Source organism: Staurois parvus, unplaced genomic scaffold (assembly GCF_062004578.1).
Source record: "Staurois parvus isolate SC_StPar_1 unplaced genomic scaffold, SC_StPar_1.0 ptg000562l, whole genome shotgun sequence".
In the NCBI taxonomy this organism is placed as follows: domain Eukaryota; kingdom Metazoa; phylum Chordata; class Amphibia; order Anura; family Ranidae; genus Staurois; species Staurois parvus.
Genome location: NW_028318358.1, coordinates 295,585 through 315,511, shown reverse-complemented (window position 1 = coordinate 315,511; position 19,927 = coordinate 295,585). Strand labels below are relative to the sequence as shown.

The 19,927-nt window shown below is 38.8% G+C and overlaps 1 protein-coding gene across 3 annotated transcripts in view; it reads right to left on the bottom strand.

Moving 5' to 3' along the window:
- Positions 1 to 19,518, bottom strand: part of COL2A1 (collagen type II alpha 1 chain) — an 81,586-nt gene extending 62,068 nt beyond the window's left edge. Inside the window, exons 1-11 of one of the 3 annotated variants that reach the window (XM_089691364.1) lie at positions 19,230 to 19,518; positions 15,498 to 15,704; positions 14,430 to 14,446; positions 14,059 to 14,091; positions 13,912 to 13,944; positions 13,748 to 13,801; positions 12,987 to 13,088; positions 6,336 to 6,416; positions 2,630 to 2,674; positions 2,484 to 2,537; positions 936 to 989 (exon numbers count right to left, since the gene is read on the bottom strand). In XM_089691364.1, the coding sequence (XP_089547490.1) occupies positions 936 to 989; positions 2,484 to 2,537; positions 2,630 to 2,674; positions 6,336 to 6,416; positions 12,987 to 13,088; positions 13,748 to 13,801; positions 13,912 to 13,944; positions 14,059 to 14,091; positions 14,430 to 14,446; positions 15,498 to 15,704; positions 19,230 to 19,320 (771 nt within the window). In that variant the 5' untranslated portion in view covers positions 19,321 to 19,518. The remainder of the gene's footprint in view (positions 1 to 935; positions 990 to 2,483; positions 2,538 to 2,629; positions 2,675 to 6,335; positions 6,417 to 12,986; positions 13,089 to 13,747; positions 13,802 to 13,911; positions 13,945 to 14,058; positions 14,092 to 14,429; positions 14,447 to 15,497; positions 15,705 to 19,229) is intronic. The other 2 variants (XM_089691365.1, XM_089691366.1) reach the window with 2 other exon arrangements.
- Between the last annotated feature and the right edge of the window lie 409 nt (positions 19,519 to 19,927).

The following is a 19,927-nucleotide window of genomic DNA, read 5'->3' as shown; positions in this document are numbered from 1 at the left end:
CTTAATGACACAGAATAGCATAAAATATTACAGTTTATTTTGTTGTTCTTACTATACCATTACCATTGTTCTTACTATGATTATGATATTTTGGTATCAATCCAACTTTCCCAAATTATTCATATTTAGCTTTTAGACTCTAGGTCATAAAGAAGACCAAATAAATGCTTGTATATTGATTGGATAAACAGACAAGTAAGGTTATCACTCATCTGTATAGTCAGATATTGACCACCTTTAGGAGTCTTTCCCACCTAAGACACAGACTAGCCATAGACAGGTGACAGTGCTTACCAGAGCTGTCAAAGACCTCCCAAAACATGATCTTTCTCAGGCTGATTGAGACAATTTCAAGTCTATTTGGGCAATCTCAATTAGATTTACCAACAGATATGAAGTATTAGGGCCTGTCTCGCATACCAATTGAATAATTTGTTTAGGCATGTTCTCAAGCTACATATTTAAAGAAAATCTAATTTACAGAGCTTGTACAACTAGACTGCAACATGTGTGGGCAGCTTCAGACAAATGAACTATTGGTTAGAAATCATTTTTTTTTAAACCATGTCTATGTGTAGCCGTAAGAACACTGTTGATAGATTAGCCTTACAATGGCCTAATTGATTGACAAAAAGCTACATGTGTTGCCATATAATGGTAAACATATTGCAGGTCATCTTCTGATCAGGTAAAAAAAATATCCAATGGGTTTAATATACTAAAAATGACATGAAGCCATGTTCACTTTAAACATCCAATTATGAGCAGGGCAATTAAAATATTTTCCTTCACATGACTAGATGTTTAAAATGAACATTCTTTTCTAAAACAGGCCTAGTGCATCTACATGCATGCTAACTTTACGTGTCATGGCACTGTTATTACACATATTTTAGAATTCATGAAAAACAAAAACATAAAATTGCAAAACTTACATCATCACCAGGCTTTCCAGAAGGGCCGGGAGGACCACGGGGACCCATAGGGCCCTAAACAATAAACAAAACAAGAGTCTGAGATAATGTAATCAAAACTTTAAATGGCATGTCAAGTTGGTCAGAAGTGCTCCCTCTACTGTCTGCAAGTTGGAACAGCTTTACTTTCCAATCCCTAAACATGTCTACCTATTACATTTGTACCAGTTGCTCACAAGCTATGATAATACTGCTGGTGGAAATCCCAGATACTACACTCTTCACTCCAAAACGGAACGTACAACTTTCCAAAGATTCTGTTATATGGCAGTGCATGGCTCACTTTAAAGCCCACACACCATAATTATCCTTCACAGTATTTGAAAGACTTCACTCCAAAGTATATGTCTGCCATTTGGACCATACAATACAGATGTCATGCTGAAGCCATAACTTAAATGTGCCATGAAAGTGTGCTTCACTTACAATCATGAATGTCATCAATAGCACTTTGTTCAGTGACTGAAATAACTATACTAACGATTATTACATATTGATGTAATAAGACTCCATTAGCATGCACAAAAGAATGATAGAAGCAGTATACATATGCTTATACACTTTGGGCAAACAGATGCTCTTTCCTAAGAGTTTTAATTGATGGCTTACAAAAAGTTAATGTTGGGTGAAGATTTTGTAAAGAAATACAAAATAATAGTGTGTAATTTATCAAATATAGATGCAGTCTGACAGTAAGATACATTTTATGAATCACCTAATGATCCATGCACAATGACCTTAAAATAATGCCCTAGTTCTGAATATCTTTCAACCATGTTCCTAGTCATTACAAAGTAACAGAATATATCTTCCCCAAGACCTGATACTCAACACGTGTGTTATGGAGGTGTGTGTGTTGGTTATAAAGGTATGTGTGTATGCTGGGTATGTGTGTGCTGGGAGTGGGGTATGGAGTAGAAGACCTCTCCCCAGTCTGTAATGCCTGATAATGTAAAACCATAGCACAGATGTCAGTACAATGAGGAATACATTAAGAGCTGTTCAAGTATGGCAGTATTATAATACGTAGCTATGGATGTATTTTTGTATATACAAACCCTAACAAACTTCTATGTTCTCCCTTTTGATCTGTTAAATATAACATTGGACATGTTTTGTTTGTCTGTGTGATAATGACCTGTTATCTCAGACCTGTCTAGGTTACCAGTGAACTACAGAACCCCCCCTTACATTATGGAGATAATGAGAGGGGAAGTGTTTTGTAGTGTTAACACACTTCCTGTCCTTCCTGTCCTAGGGTCGCATTGATACTTTTTGTAAAGTACAGTGACTGAGCGCTGTGACTGTGAAATTAGAAGTGTGTTCCTGGAACGATCATCCGGTAAATATAAAGAGAAAAAAAATCCTTAAACAAGTAAAATGAATGCATCCACCACATCTAAAGACTGGTAACCTGCTATATATTATATTTTAGGTCTTGGGTCTAGAAACACTTTAATACTCTTTGTATGTAAATAACTGATTATTTTAATTAAATATATTACTTACAGCAGCACCAGGTTCTCCAGGTTCACCGGGATTTCCTTGGAAACCTTGAGGTCCCTAAAAATGAAATAAAATTGAATTAATAAGAATTTAGTAAGCTGATATATGAAAAAAAAAATTGATGACATTTACATACTATAAATACTTACAGAGGTACCTGGTGGTCCAGGGGGTCCTCTAGGTCCCATAGGGCCCTATGATATAAATAAAACATGATTAAATTATAACCTAGATAGTGAAGCCTTATGTAAAAAGGGAATCAATGGCCTTCTGTACTGCAGTGCTGGTATGTAACTGTATGCTTTTTGTTTTTACTCAGTAACACATCTATATTTATTTAGCACAGCTTCTTAGAGGCTTTGGGCTGGACAGCAGCCATGTTTACAAGTTCTTGATTTCATTTACTGCCTGCCAAGAAAGGCTAAAGTGTAGACATTTCCTGGAGGAATTCAGTGGGGATTCTATGAAGCAGCAGCCGATGTCTGAATGTTTAAGAGCAGCCCTGTCCAGCTCCAAACAAATTCTGCATTATCTTTGCAGGTCTGTGGTTGTTTTATTGATTTTTTTATGCACGACTTAGTTAGAAAAGGAAATAATTAAGGTAATTGTGTCTAATTTGTGTAGATGTATAGTTGTGACGAGTTTGTCTGGCTGTTTGTTGAGGCACCGCAGACATTGTGGTAATTGTAAAGTGCTGCCCCTGTCTATTCACAGAAAATGAAAATGCATTTAATTAAAACAAGGAGTAAGCAATCAATGTCAGCTACTGTGTTACCATAAGTTCAAGTAATTGGGGAGTCATTTCTTGTCTAAGTAGCACTTATGATATAGCAACAGCAGTTCTAAAAAAATAAAATGTGATAATAAAAGCTGTTTAAAAGCTTTTGAATGGGCTATGTAACTTTTTTTTTTAAGCCCCCATCCTTCACTATTGACATTTTCCCCATGCTTCTCTTCCACCTCCACCTCTACTGCATGGCCACCAGAGCCCAAAGAAATGGCTTGAAGCTAACACAGGGTTAAGGCCTTTCCTCCACCCCCATGACAGTGTCCTGACCTAGCTGTTGGAGGTTACACAGGGTTAAGGCCTTTCCTCAAACCCAATGACAGTACCATGGCCTAGTTATTGGAGCTTACACAAGGTTGAGGCTTTTCCCCTAATCCCAATGACAGTGCACTGGCCTAGCTATTGGAGCTTACACAGGGTTAAGGCTTTTTTCCCATCCCCTTGACAGTGCCCTGGTCTAGCTATTGGAGCTTACACATTTAAGGCATTTCCTCCATCCCCTTGACAGTACCCTGGCCTAGCTATTGGAGCTTACACAGGGTTAAGGCTTTCCCCTCATCCCCATGACAGTGTCCTAGCCTAGCTATTGGAGCTTACACGGGGTTAAGGCTTTTCCCTCATCCCCATGACAGTACCCTGGCCTAGCTATTGGTGCTTACACAGGGTTAAGGCTTTTCTCCCATCCCCATGACAGTGCCCTGGTCTAGTTATTGGAGCTTACACATTTAAGGCTTTCCTCCATCCCCATGACAGTACCCTGGCCTAGCTATTGGAGCTTACACAGGGTTAAGGCTTTTCCCCCCAAACCAATACAGTGTCCTGGCCTAGCTATTGGAGCTTACGCAGGCTTAAGGCTTTTACTCCATCCCCATGACAGTGCCCTGGCCTAGCTATTGGAGCTTACACAGGGTTAAGGCTTCCCCCCCATCCCCATGACAGTGTCCTAGCCTAGCTATTGGAGCTTACAAAGGGTTAAGGCTTTTCCCTCATCCCCACGACAGTGTCCTAGCCTAGCTATTGGAGCTTACACAGGGTTAAGGCCTTTCCTTCATCCCCCTGGCAGTGCCTTGGCCTGGCTACGGACCACTCAGGTGCTGAACGTTGCATCATGGGAGGAGCGTCAGTGAGATACGTGCTCCACCATACCCGGAACTACAATGCACTTCCAGGTATGGTGAAGCATGGAGCTTCAATGAACGGTAGGGGAGGGTAAGTGTCTGCAGCAAAGTGCACATGATATCTAGTGGATATGTTAATTTATCCTAAATGTGCAAAGTTCATTTTATTTGCTGTGTTCATACAAAACACCACAGTGTACATCAATGCTATAATTATAAATTTTTCTTTGTATTTATAATTCTTCTTTATAACTTCTTTATTATAACATTTATTATAACTTCTTTATTATAACAGTACATAATTAAAGGTATTTTTTAGATTTGTTAATATCCATGCATAGGAATTTGAATATCTTGTTATACATAAAGTTTATGAATGTTTAAAAAAAATGTCTATATTTGCTCATTACAACTTAGTAGAGATCAACAGTGTTTGTGTTTTCCTGTTCCTCTAACTCAGGGGTCACCAACCCATAGCTCGTCTCCAGGTGACTGGTAAATCACGGTCTGGGCTTGCTGACCCACCATCCCAGAGCATCAAACAAAGTGCAATGCAGATGGACTGCTTGTAAAATTAGAGCTTAAGTAGGGAGCAAGAGCCACATAAGCCGTTACCTCCTCTGTAGTGCCAGCTCCTGTTCAATGTGGAGTGACACCAACTGCACTTCACCTTTTTTTCTGGCTAAAAATCTCCAGAGTGTTGCCAGCAGCAGGAAAAAAGAGATCTTCAGGTCAGTGTTAAGCAATACACTGGGTGAAATAGTATAGGGCTGCTTTCAAATTGATGTGCTGTGGTTTACCCATACCACAGCTTTCCTGTTGGTTTGTTGCGCTTAGCCATAGACTTCTATTATATCCTGCGGTTTTGGTGCACTTTCTGAAAGAGCACCAAAACTTCTGAATGCTCCTCTAAAAAGCGATCCGAGTGTGACTGACAGGTGGTGAGGAGGCGATATATTGCCTCCTCACCACCTGATTTAAGTCTATGATTGCACTTGATTGGGACATGATAGCACAGCAATTAAAGATTTAAATCAGGTGTGAGTAGGCGACACTGTGCCTGATGATCTTTAATTTTTTTCCATGTTGTTCAGGTAGATCTCCACCTCTTTAAGGTTGCCTAATTCTACTCTAGATGGTCTGCTCAGGATAATTATAATCAGTAGTCTCTTTGTGTGGCTGAGATTACATCCTATATAATTCTGAACAGGAATGCTGAGTGTTTGGTGAATATATAGACAGCCACTAAAAAGTGAATAAACAAATTTGCCTATGCAACACAAGATAGATATGAGACAGCAAACAAATGTGAAAATCATATAAACAAAGTCCTCACGTCAAAATATATGTTCACTGATAATATATTAAAATTGGAAAAATAAAAAGAGCACAAAGGTAGAGTTGTGCCCAAGTGCTTGGAACTCAGCAACTATTAAGGTTTCACTTTTTATTCCATTAAAATTGAAATAAGAATTCTATCTAACCGCGCATTTCCTTCTCTCTAGTTCTAAGCTTGTCATACACTAGAAGAATTGCATACGAACATTCATATGAGAATTCACATCAGAACAATCTAAAAACATCCTTTCTTGCCATTATTGTCAACTTGTTTTGTTCAAAAGCCTTTAAATTGTCATCCAGACCTGCTATTTAAATGTAGTCTCAGATATATTTAACAGGTTCATACGATATTTGTGATTTTCCCAAACAAAAACCATATTCAGTTAGAATTTTGTATCTTTGAGAAAGATTTTTAATCCTGCTCCTTCAAATCTTTTAAACACTATGGTCGAAAACTAATGATGATTGGACCCCACTACTCATTAGAAGATCTGACAAAAGTTTCAAGAATGAAAGTCTTTCTATAAACATTCTATAAGTATGGCCAGCTTTAGCACCCTAGCCATTTAGCCACAGAGCACAGGCAATAAGTACTGGAGACATACTTACCATTGGTCCTTGCATAACACCCATTTGTGCACCACCAGCTTTCTCATCAAAGCCTCCTGTCATCTGAGCAGCAAAGTTCTGCTACAACAAACAAACAAACGTCCCGGTTAGAGTTTACATCACCAATATTCATTGCATTATTTGAACTGCAACATCTAAAAGAGAAGTTGTTTGTCAACTGTACATTTACATATGTAGCACAAATCCAAGATGGCGATAGTTAACACTTCCCCCTGGCAGCACTAGGGATGTCGGTTTGAATCCCAACCTCGGCACTACCTGCATGGAGTTTGCATGTTCTCCCTGTGCCTGTGTGGGTTTCCTCCAGGTATTCCAGTTTCCTCCCACACTCTAAAGACATACTGATAGGTCAGTTGGCTCCTGTCTAAATTGGCCTTAGTATGTGTAAGAATGTGAGTTTATGGACCTTAGATTGTACACCCCTTGAGGGCAGGGACTGATGTCAATGTACAATATATATGTAAAGCACTGTGTAAACTGATGGTGTGATATAAGTACCTGTAATAAATAACTAAATATATAAAATCTATTATAAAAATTTATAAGAAATCCTGATATTGGCTCATATGTTAGACTTTTTTCAATGCTTCTCTGTGACATCTACTTTCCTAGACAGGTCTTCGTAACTTGAGGGCTGTGAACGTCTGTAATTCTTAAAACGTATGCTTTTTCAATAAATAACTCATTAGAAGGCTACCCAAGGTTCATGACTTGGGAGATATATAGAAGCTGAAGTTGCTTGCCTCCTTCTAAAAATTCTAGCTGCCAAGCTGCCATGCTAAACTTTATTCCTTCCTGAATCATTAACATGAAACATGCCTGCAGCAAGTGAAGTCAGACTGAAGTCAGAACTTCTGATCCGAATGCTATAGTCAGAGACATAAAAAGTATGGGATATGGAAGGAGGGTGAGGAATAGACTAAAACTAGAGCACTCAGTAGTTGGTGTAACTGTGCATTATAGCCAATCAGCTTCTAACTTCAGCTTGTTCAATTAAGCTTTGGCAATATACCCTGGAAGCTGATTGGTTTCTATGCAGAGCTGCACCAGATTATGCACTCTCCAGTTTTAGTAAATAACCCCCCAGTGAGGCTTATTTACTAATGAGTTTTAGAATCTTCCCTCAATAAAGTGTGAACAAAGTGAATGTTCATTTCAATTAACCAATCGTGTGAAAAGCAAATTCCTGTTGACTTAGTTCATCTGAGCATGATAAGGCATTTTTAGAAAACAGGCATTTGCTGAGGATCAGCTTCAATGAATCAGCATGACAGCCAGGTAACCAGCATTTTCAGAAGCTCCAACAAGCATGGCCCTCTGTTTCCTCTTGTACCAAATTGTATTGTAACTGTAATGTCTACCTTCATTTTGTAAAGCACTGCACAAACTGTTGGCTCTATATAAATCCTGTGTAATAATATTAATAAAGAGGTCAGCAATGGAAGTGTGTGTCCTTGTGTTTTTTGGGAACAGCTACAAAGGTCAAGATCTATGCTGGCAAATCCAAAGGAAACCCTGCTATCTTGCCTATTCAGGCTAAAGTGTCATGTTCTGCATTGAGCCCACCTCTGAAGACCATATGCTCTCTCTCGAGTGCTCAACCCCAACTCTTTCCTCTGATGCACATGCCACCAATATATCCATTTGTTGGATCTGATCAGAACCCCCCAAATATTCTATAGCACCAGTTATTTTGCAGTGGCACCTGTGGAATGAAAAGCAATGGTGCACACTGAAAAGGTAAATTTAAGGTAATATAGTAGTGGGCTTTACACAAACCCTTTCATTTTGTCCTGAATGGGCAAGGTGACAGGGATTCTTTAAAGGTAGGCATTCTATCCTTTATTTCATTATCGTGAAGATATGCTTTCCTGCAGAAATCATTGCCTAATGATTTGTAAATGAGTGCATTCATTCTTGTGTAATACCCACCTAAACTGGACTATATGGCATAAAGATGATGACAAAAGTTCTCCTGTACCTCTGCCCTGACTTGGGTTTGCTCTTTAAACTATTGGTGAAGGTCTCCATACAGGTCTTGCCATAGCAAGCCTGGATTCCATGTTCATCTGCGACCAGGGGCGGACTGACAATGCATGGGGCCCCCCGGGCAATAGGGGATCATGGGGCCCCTGTGTCCTTGCCCAAACTCAAAAAAGCCCATGAAAAAGGTACCAGGGGCATCTCATGGGCCCCCCTACTGACCCCGGGCCCTCGGGCAGTGCCCGAGTTTCCAAATGGTCAGTCCGCCCCTGTCTGCGACTGCACATAATGACAGAACTTCAGCTCATAATAAAAAAGTTAAACTAAACAAATTGGCCATAGTATACTCTTTAAGCCACACTGCATGGTTACCAAGTGAACTTTCACCCTCTAATAAGGCCTCGTGCACACTGGACGTTTTGCCAACTCTCCTAGAAACCTCTCCTCCTGTCAGCTTTTTACAGAAAAAAAAATGATTGACGCTTGTAAGAGTGTGTAATGAATTTAGGTGCATTTAGGCATGCCAAGTGATTGCACATTAATTAATTTCAATAGCCAGAATAGTGTATTTGAATTGAATTAATGCTCAAGCACTAAACGTGCCTAGCATTTAGGTGCGTTTACATGCATTTGCGCGCATTTAGGCATGTTTACAAGCATCAAGAATGCACGTCAGTGGGTTTTTTTAATGCCTCTAAACTTCTCTGCCTCTACACTCCTCTAAAAGCCTATGTGTGCATGGACACATAGGATAACATGCAAAGGCATAACACAAAAATGCCAGATGCCCCTAGGAGCAGCTGAAAAAAAAATGTCCAGTGTACATGAGGCCTCATATACAGACCTGTATGAATAACACTAAATGGTAGGCAGCCTCTCCGACCAGTGTGTGTGTGTGCGCGTGCGCGCGTGCATGCGTTACAGCAGTTCTGCATAGAAACCAATCAACTTCCAGGTTGTATTGCTAAAGCTTCATTGAACAAGCTGAGGTTAGAAGCTGATTTGCTACCGTGCTCAGCTGCACCAGATTCTTAATGAACCAGCTTTTGTAATTAAACCCCAATGTGTCTTAGGCTGGCCATACATTATACAATTATCTTCCAATTTTCTGCCCAATTTCCTTTAGATTTACCTTCAACTGTGTAGTGCAAGGGCCTGCCTAATTGGATACAACTGAAAGTGTTGTTTAGGTTTGTCCTCCTATTATATGGTTTTTGGTAAATCTAAACCAAAAATCTCCAGATAATTATATAATGTATGGCCAGCCTTAGATCTGTGTTAGGGCCTGCTCACACCACACATTTTCTTTGTATTAATGCATGTTCACTTACATACATTGGCATTTGTTTTATGCATTGTAATGCGTATTTTACAGGTGCTTTTTTTTTTCCCCTTTAATTTTTTTCCAGAATCACATTGCATAAAAATGCAGCCTGCACCACTTTTTTTTCAGCACATTACAATGCAAAACAATAGTGTGAACTAGTCTGATTGGAAAACATTGCTTTCTATTGTTTATGCGCTGGGAATGAGAACACATCTGGTATGAATGAGCCCTTATAATGAGGACATTATATGAAAAACTGATGATGACTAAAGTGAGGAGTATTTTTTAACTCCTTGGTTGTGTTTAATTAAAGTAAAATTGTTCACTAAGTCCAGGAACTTTTCACTTTGAACACCTAATGATGTTCAGAAGAAAACAAAATATTAATTTTCTTTGCACGTGATTGGATGATTAAAGTGAAGCTTCCCAAGATTGGTAAAAAAAAAAAGACACTCCTTTAGTAAATCAGCCCTGTTATCTGTCTTGTTTAGGCTTTACTGTGCTGTTTAAAGTAACCCTGTTCTAAGGGAAACATGAAGGCTGCCAATGCCGAGTACCTTCTGAAAATGCTAATTGCCTGACTGTTTTACTGCCCATTTTTATAATTTCAAAGTCAACGATCCAGAACAAGGATGCAAACTAGGAAGGTCAGAGTAATGTCTCCTAATTCACTATCTCTTAGTTACTGGATCAAAGTATTGAAGGCAGATGGTCTTCATGACAGCCAGGCGACTAGCATTTGTGGAATAAAAAGTCTGAAATGTCAGCTTCCACATTTCTCATAAGAAAAGTTTCCTTAAAGTTTACCTAAAGACAAATCTCTTTTTTTTGTAGATTTAAATAAAGTACTGTCAGGTTTTTATTGCTGTATGTATCCCTGTTCGGGAGATTCCTAATCTAATTTTCCTGATCATCTATGTCACAGTAAAGAAAAGTGGGGACAAAACCCAAATTCTTGTCACTAGAACAGTAATAGAGGGAACATGTTCCCATCAGAATACTTGTTCCAGTGACAACTGTCCCTCACATTGGAATGATATCCTCTTACTTCCTTAGTCTACAGGACAGGTAGTGAAAGGAAAATTCTTATGTGACACAGATGGTAAAAAAAACGGACAGCGACTTTAATCCTCCCCTACTTCACTACTTTGGCTTTGGATATACTTTAAACACTTTAATTCTTCAAGTTCTTAGAGTCAAGTGTTGACCATTCTATACTTCCAGTACTTCACACAGCCAATAAGCCTTTATCAAGTCATGTCTGAACAGTGACTTTAATGTGCTAAGTAGATATTTTACCTACTAAAGGTAACTAAAAATTATATAATTATAGCTAATACCTATGCCAGCCCTAATTATTGAAACAGGGCAGTTATGTACATTGTGCCGTACCCACAGCAATCACATTTCCATTCAGAGTAATTGGTTTGTTAGCTATAGGTGACTACTTTTTATACATTGCTGAATTAGCCTGAAACATGGTAAATGATGTGCATGTGTGTGTGTGAGTGTGTACACTGCATATTTCAAATGTGATTTACAGTACAGATACATTGGTACATCTCTTTTTCAATTTAGGACTAATTTAAGCAAGATGATGCCCTTTGATTGGGCAAAAACTGTGCTGACATTTGTAGTTCTATGACAACTAGAAAGGTTATAGGCTACTTTAATGTGTTCTGCGGTGAGGCTTCTACACAGGTTGATTGTTAGAAATACTAAGCTGGTCAATCCATTGATTTTCTTGCCCTGCAGTTACTCCTATGCCCAATAAAATAAAGAGGTGACATGAAAATTGGGCTAAGTAATATTCTCATCTGTTAAGGAATGCTAGCAGTATGGAAACCTTATCATCATAAAGTTCTGATTGGCAGCCAGACATCCATATTTTTTTTCTTAATATGGCCAGCATCACTAACCTACATCATCTGAGAATGTAGGCACACAACCTTAAACTCCCAAAACCATACACCTATGCTGGGTCCACCTCTTTACCTCCCTACATAGAACTTTTTCTTGCTTTACTGGCCATACCCAGGTTTAGATTATTGTGAAAATGGGGGAGATTTACTAAAAATTGGTGCAATCAGAATCTGGTGCAACTGTGCATGGCATGGTAGCCAAGATTTGCCACGTGCAGTTTTAGTAAATAACCCAGAGTATGTACATACATTTATATCAGATTACTGTAATTCTTTGAATGAGGGTGAAAAAATATTTGCCCGGTAACTATACAGAGCTGCCTCTGATACCTACAGGCATAGATCTATAAATTTAAAGATAAATCCAGTCTTGGATATAGGAGTGCACACATGTAGCTGTATTTGGTAAGATAACATTCAGATCTCGTGATTTAAGAACAACTTGAAGGGAACTTATGAGGGTAAAAACATGGGAAGTGCCACTGCCAAATTATTAATCAAGATGTGAGCTTTCAGCTGTCATCTTGATCCTGCTCACAGAAAGCATCCACGGGCTATGCTATGTAGACATATCTGTCATATATTATTAGTTGCAACAGACTGGCAACTTTGTAATTTACTGTCCAATGATTCCAGGTACAGAGTATAAAAAATGTTAACTTTCCCATGACATCAGTGAACACAGTGCAAGTTTTTCTTGGCTGGTGAACTTATACCAGTACAGTTTATATAGGAGGAAACACTGAAAGGCTTTTCACTTTTACCACAGACCATTTCCCAGCTGTACTGTAGGCTCTAGAATGACTTCTATTATAAATACTGTCTGCTTTTTCATTTCTAATATGTAATGCATCTGTATAGTACAAATGCAGCTGGCTACACTAGTCAAAAGACTTTGATAGACATGCAAAAAAACTGATGGATATATTTAGGGTGTCTGTTAACCATTTTTAATACCTGAAAATTAATGTTGAAAAATAAATGTGCTGTACTGAACAGAAGTATGCCATTGTAGTTATTAGTGAAAGCCAACAATCCTACTAATGTAGGAATCTAGGTGCATGACTTTGATCTGCATTAGGGTTTTCACATTGGTGATAATGATGAGGCATCTGTCTCTCTGTCTGCAGTTGGACAATCATCTGCTTGTACAGTGTCCAGTCAGAGAAGAAAAAAAAAACTTTCTGGGCAGAGAAGATATTTTGTGTCAGAGGAATGCAAACAAACTGCCTGATTACAAAGAGTGACTGTTACAAGCTACTTTGTAACAGCGAAGTCTTTCAGCACTCTCAGGTTGGTTTAGCCATGTAGAGCAAATGTCCCAGGCTGATATGACCCTGAGATGTGAACTTTGTGGCTTTGTGTGAAAGGCTGGGTGTAAGAGTTGAGCCTACTTACTCCGCCAAGGCCAGGGGGTCCAGCAGGTCCAGGTGGGCCAGGGGGTCCTGGATTTCCAGGAGTACCGGGTTCGCCATCTCTTCCGCGGGGTCCAGGAGCACCCTTTGTGACAGATAAAATGGACACATTATTTTCAGGCCACAAAAAATAAGCAGTTTGCAATTTTCAATATACATAACGGACATATTGTGTTACAGATATACTAGCTGGATGTATTATTTACAGACAAGGAATAATCATTTGCAGCTATATAAAGAGCATTAAAACAAAAGTAAATGGTGGTGCAAATTATAGTAGCTCATAGTAACCATTCACAAATTATTTTATTTATCTAAAGCATGTATCTTACACCTTGCCCTACTCTACTGAAATAACACTACTTCTCCCTCCCTCCTCCTTTATGAAAGATGAATACTCTTGGCATTGGTCATAAAGCAAGACAGATACATGACGTCAAAGCTATCAAAGATGGTTAACCATATGGGATGGACATAATGTCAATCATTTTGTCGAAGGGTATAAGTCTTTATCATTCATAAAGGCTTACTTCTGATTCGCACATGACTGGTGCATTGTTTAAATTCACTAAGAGTGCCACAATTACAAACATGAAAACACTCAACTAACCATTAAAAATAGCTGCAGTAAATATAGATTGGACCTAATTTCTACCTGTTTGCTGGGCTTCTACACATCTAAACTCTTATTCTCATCTGGTCATTGATATCTATTTCATTTGGTCTATACATCTATTTTCTTACTTTTTCGCCCTTGTCTCCACGATCACCTCTTGGTCCTTGTTCACCAGAAGGCCCCTGATTAAAAACAATAATATATATTTATTAATAAAATTAATATAAAATGAGAGCTAGGAAATAAATACTTATAATTCTGTATCTGGGCTTTTAGGAATGGTTTATTATACCTGTGGTCCTGGAGGTCCTCTTGGTCCTGAAAGCTGTACAAAAAAAATTAATGTATTAAATTTATTAAAGGAAATGTTCCTTGTATTATTTCTCCAAAAATAAAACCAGCAATAAATGTTATTCTGTTATAGAAAAAAAATACTTACCTCTTTAATGTCACCAGGTTCACCTTTCTGACCCTAGAAGATCAACCAAGAAAATTTTAATTAAATGAGAATGGACCAAAATATCAGTAGGGTTGGTATATCTCTATAGGGTAACCATAAATATCCCTTTTTTACTTAAGCATATATCATATCTAATATAACAAAGACATATCTCAAAACAATGAATTATTTTTGCGGATTACAACATGGTTCTGGTTCAGCATTTGTGCAACAGCTATAGTTCTAATATTAAATTTTCTGATAACATTCCTAAAATGTTGAGTCACTGGATCATTCTCCACTCCTATACTCTTCGCCCTCTATAATGTTTATCCCATTACTCTCAATATATAAAGTAAAAATTAATTTACCTTTAGTACACCTTGCCCTGTTCATTGGAAGAAAAGTAAAAAAGAAAAAATCAGTATGAAGTAATTTATACTGAGACATGACGAAACACAACACACTACAATTAAACAAAGATCAGAACATAGACAAATGAAGGCCTTCTTCACTTGAAGAAGGTAAGTGTTAAATCACATGACATAGGACTTCCGCTACTAAACCAGTGTTCCATCACACACTTCCATCCCAAGTGGATTTTGACTTGCAGAGCTCTGAGGCACAGGTCAGTGCAAGATTATAAAGAAAAATGAAAAGAGCTTTTGTTTTTGGTACAATATAAAAGTGGGTTAGTTGACCTGGCTGTTAGTTGCAATTTTTCACATGAACAGTTAACAAGAGTTAAAGAGGACATTATTAGTTACAAAGAAATACAAACAATGGTTATTATGATCACAGATGTTAATTATACCTGCACATAGCACTGCTAATTATACATCCTACATGAGCACAAGGATACAGCTCATTAATCACAAGAGCTTGTAATCATAGGTACTACTGTTTACAATCACAGTGCTAGCTGTGCAGGTAAGCTATTAAAAAGGGGTCCCCATTGCTTATATGTCTTCTGCCTTTTAAACCAAATGACATGAATAGGTTAAAGCGCCTTTCATATTTTTAGCTACACGTGGTTTTGTGCTCTGTGTGCTTCCAGTCTGGCTGCCAAAATAAACCGCAGAAGTACAGACCTGTGGTTTCAACAGAAGGCAAAAAAAGGACACATTATTCTAGAGTACTGTTCCTACTCTAGTAAAATCTTTAATTAAATAGCATCAAACTTTGATTTTCTTGTGCAGAGTTGTGTATATATAAATGTATATGTATGTATATATTTTACCCTCTCCATTTGTGGTGAAGTTAAAAATAGGTTAGTAAATCTTGGAACTTTACTATTGTAAAGGCAGAAGTCTAAGCACAAGATGCCCTTTTTAATTGCAGATGGTACCCATGGATGCCCAGTCTGTTAGAGAAAGGTATTCCATCCATGGGCATAAACATGTAATTTATTTATGGAAGACAAATAAATAAATTACGACCACTGGTGGTGGACGGCTCAGTTGGACAGGTGGGGCAGCACTCTCCAAAGGGGATCTCAGCATTGGGGCAGTCTTTAGTTTCCTCGCAGATTATCTCATCGCATAGAATAGTCCCAGTGTCACATACACAGATTTGGCAGGGTTCGGGTTTCCAGACATCTTTGTCACTATATCTTTGCCCATCCTGCACGCAGCTCCCTACATCCACTGTGCCAAGGTGTAAAGGGAAGGGGGTTATAAGTGTAAGAAGAGGCAGCAGAAGGGAGAGCAGAGGCAGAGATAAAAAAAAGGAAAAATATAATACAGTAGTCAAATAAAACTGTCATATATTGCAGCATTTATACGTGTGTATATATATACACAAGTTCATATGTATATATACATATATGACATATTTAGAGAATGGAATAAACATATTGATTGTTTAAAAATTATGTTCATACCTATGCAGAATTCTTTATCAATTAGTTTTAAAAATGCTTAAAATATATTGTATTAGTTGCAATAGCAGCAGCAGCAGGTGAATTAAAAATGGGTGTAATGTTGTATTTTACCAGAGAGGGGCAGTGTTGTACCAGACAGAGGAAGATGACCTGAGTTCAGACTATAAAGGGGCTGCTTGGGGTAAGAGGGAGGAGAATGCCCTAGTGCAATATTTGTTGGCCTGAATTATAGGAAGTTGTAATATAATATTACAGCATGAACTATGGAGATCCTTAATAACAGCAAGTTTCTTTAAGGTCATTCAGAAAAGTGTCTATAGTATCCGTAAGGCCTTTAATTCACATTTGCTTATAAATGAGAAAAATCCAATTAAAGCTGCAAATAAAGTAATAATTAAATAGCATGTGTTCATTAGATACAGATATGCAATTGCTGTAAGAAGATGTAAAACAAGGCAAAATATGAAGCGTATTTATATAAGTTTCAGAAAAAAGGAAAACATAATAAAACAATAATATACATTATAAAATGACAAAGGGGATATGATGGGAGCATTGTTCTCCATGAATTGCTCTTCATTATATTCAGTGCAGCTCCCTTTAGGTCCCATGCCTAGGCTTGGGTAGCCCAGAGGACCCTTAATGAATGGGCCTTTCTGTAAAATACACAGAGGTTTCAATTCACATTTCACTGTCAGGGGCCAGTTTAAATAAATATGGGCAGCATTTCAGCTCCATCTGGAACCCATTGCTGCCAATCCTCGTAGTGCAAATAAACCATCACAATAGTCAATTGGAGTCTTCAAATAAGTCCACATATCCCAGCTTTAAACCACATTTACATGTCTTAAAGGCTAACCCACTTCAAACATGCCTAAGATGCTAAGGATTCCGGGTATCAAATCAGACCTGATCAATATAGCTAATGACATAAAGAATGTGTTTTCCAATTTACAGGTTCATTTCCCTGAATCCTATGCACCACCCCAATTGGGCCTTCACTCACCTGAACACCAAACTAATGCTACTCTTCCCCGGAAGGCGCTTTGCCTTCTCAATTCCTGGACATCATCTACACATTTTAAGAATGTGGGCAGTTTACATGAACAGAATTCAACTTCTATATAACAAAAAGTGTCTCTCTATATATATGTTTTTACAGAACTTCCTGGAGGAGCCAATCCACAATCCTAGTAGCTGGCTTCTGCAGGATTTTATACACATTTCTTTTTTTTTGCAGATGTCAGTTTCTTAAAAAAAAAGAAAAGAAAAAAAAAAAGACCTTTCTTTATGGAAGAAGAGACTGCTTCCAGCGAAAAGTGGCAAATAGTCAAGACAACATGCCTTTTCCATACTCTCTCTGCAATGGTTTTACAATCTGTAGTATGCAAAGACTTAAAAGGCTCGTAAAAGAATTTTTTTCTTACCATTGGGGACCTGCCCAAGCAAGTTAAAGCATTTCTGCTCAGAAATAAAGCTTCCAGCATTGATCTAGAATTGCCCAGACTATTTCCGTAGCCAGGTGTTTTCTCATATATTCCACTAATTTTTGCCAGTTTTACAAATATTCAAGTAATTTTTGTATAGAGATAAATAAAGAGCATATAAGTATATATAATTATTAATGGTCATTAAAAGGTTTTTGTTTTAATTATCTGCATTACACAATACACCTGACCAAACGTTAATGAAATATTTGATGGCATATTATATAAATTCATGACTTTTGCTTAATTTAGTAACAGGGTACAAAAACAATGCTGCAGTATCCTCTAGCAACCAATCAACATTCACCTTTCATTAACCTGCTCACTGGCTGCCAATGTTCGATAGGTTGCTAAGGGTAACGGCACACTTAGAACTAAGTCCCAAAATGCTGCTCTGCTTCCCAGCACAACACAATGGCTTAGTATCAAAGGGCAGATATTTTAGGATTCTTTGGGAATCCAATGTGTGTCCCAGGAATGCTTTTTAACATTCACAAGGCTCCTTGGGAACTTTTTTTTTGCGTTCCTTCAAACTGCAAAGGGATCAGTTTCTGAAAGAATGCAGCTCCTGCACTCAGCACACACACTACGCCTAGCCTGCGATCAGCAGCAACTTGAATGCCTATGTTGGGCTCTGTACTGTTGCTGATCGCTGTAGGCTTTCACTATCAATCAAAGCTGAAATTTGCAGGGCTCAGTAGAAACATTGGAATTTCAGCAGCCAAGTTGTCATTAAATGTCTCTTTTATAACTCTTCAGCTCCTTCACAGTGGAGGTTGGTTCTAATCTAACTGGAAAACAATTTAAGGATGTTAGGAATAGTTTAAAAAAAACTTATATTCACTCCAAAGATATGCTGGTGGGTTAATTGGCTCCTGTCTAAATTGGCCCTATGTATATGTATGAATGTAAGTTAGGGACTTTAGATTGTACACCCCTTGAGGGATATGGACTGATGTAAATGTACAATAGATAAAGTGCTGCATAAATTGACAGCGCTATATAAGCACCTAGAATAAAATAAAAAAAATATATATTGAACTGTATTGTTACTGTATTGTCTCCCACTATAATGTAAAGCGCTGAGCAAACCGTTGGCGCTATAAATCCTGTATAATAATAATAATAATGCACTAGCAGGTAAGTCACCATTCACACTTGCACTACACAACTCTTAAGGATCATTCAGTTCATTGGGGTGTCAGAGTTCCTTAGCAAGAGGGGCACTATCAACCTTGGAGCAGACAGAATGTGGAGTAGCTGTGCATGCCAACCAATCAGCTTCTAGCTTCTTCTTGCTCAGCTAAACTTTTCAAATGAATGATAGAAGCGGGTTGGTTGCCTTGCACAACTGCTGCAGGTTCTGGCTGTCCCCGAATTCCCCTCCTAGTGTTTTTCTAGCCTGAGATAGCAGCCTAGGGTTCAGAGAGAGCAGCAGCCCAGTGCAGTGATGCAGCGGCAGCAGCAGCGCAGCGTCCAGACAAAGCAGCAGCTCAGTGTCCCGATGGAGCAGCAGAACGATCTGCGCTGCAGGATGCTGTCAGTCCAGAGGATGCCACAACCTTGCATTGCTGCACTTGCTCTCTAATGACCATCAATGACTGACTACATCGGGAATCACAATGAACTGCCTCGATTTAAAGCCCCGCTAGCATTAACCCCTTCCCTGCTGGAAAGGGATGACCCTTAAATGCCACAACTAACTCACGATTCCTCTAGCAAAATACAAATCAAAGTGACATTGATATCAAGCAGAAATTAAAAAAAAAGTTTCCATAGTTAAAATGAAGTTTGGAACTTACGGATATCTTCTTGGCATCTTACAAGCGCTAATAATATGACTTGGGTGGCTGCGAACAGCACTAGTGTCCTTGAATCCACAAATCTGAACATGTCTAAATGTTAGACATGCAGAATCTTTGTGGGAAGAAAGTGAAGAAGAGGAGGGGAGGAGAGGAGGCTGGCTGTCCCCAAAAAAAGTTATCTTGTCTTCATGCAGCCGATTTCTTGGGAAAAGAGGGAGAATCCAGTACCAGGCCCCAGCAGAACTTAGTACTAACTGCTCTGGGCCAAGGTACTGAAGTTATAGTCCTGAGTGCCTTGAAGTCAACGTATATGCCCACATCTTAGTCCTCCCCTGCCCCCAGCAGTGCTGAAATCTGAGCCCCCTCCACTCCTCTCTGCCCTCTCCCCATCCCACCAGACCCCTCCTTCTGCTGAAGGGTCCCTTTCCTAAGCCTGCCACTCTCTGTCCCCTTTCACCCTCCCCTCTCCTTCCCTCTCTCCTGCCTCCCCATCACCTACACTCTTTCATTCCTCTGTCAAGGGAAAAAAAAGTACCACCATTTAGAGAGAAGCAAGGCAGAGAATAAAAAAAAAATCCAATTTGGAAAAGTAGATCTCCTATCCTGAGTCTGCTGAAAAGTTGTCTGGAGAGGTTGTGCTGCAGGAGAAAAGTTTTCTGGTCTAGGGAGGTCTCCTAGGTTCATACGGCTCTAGA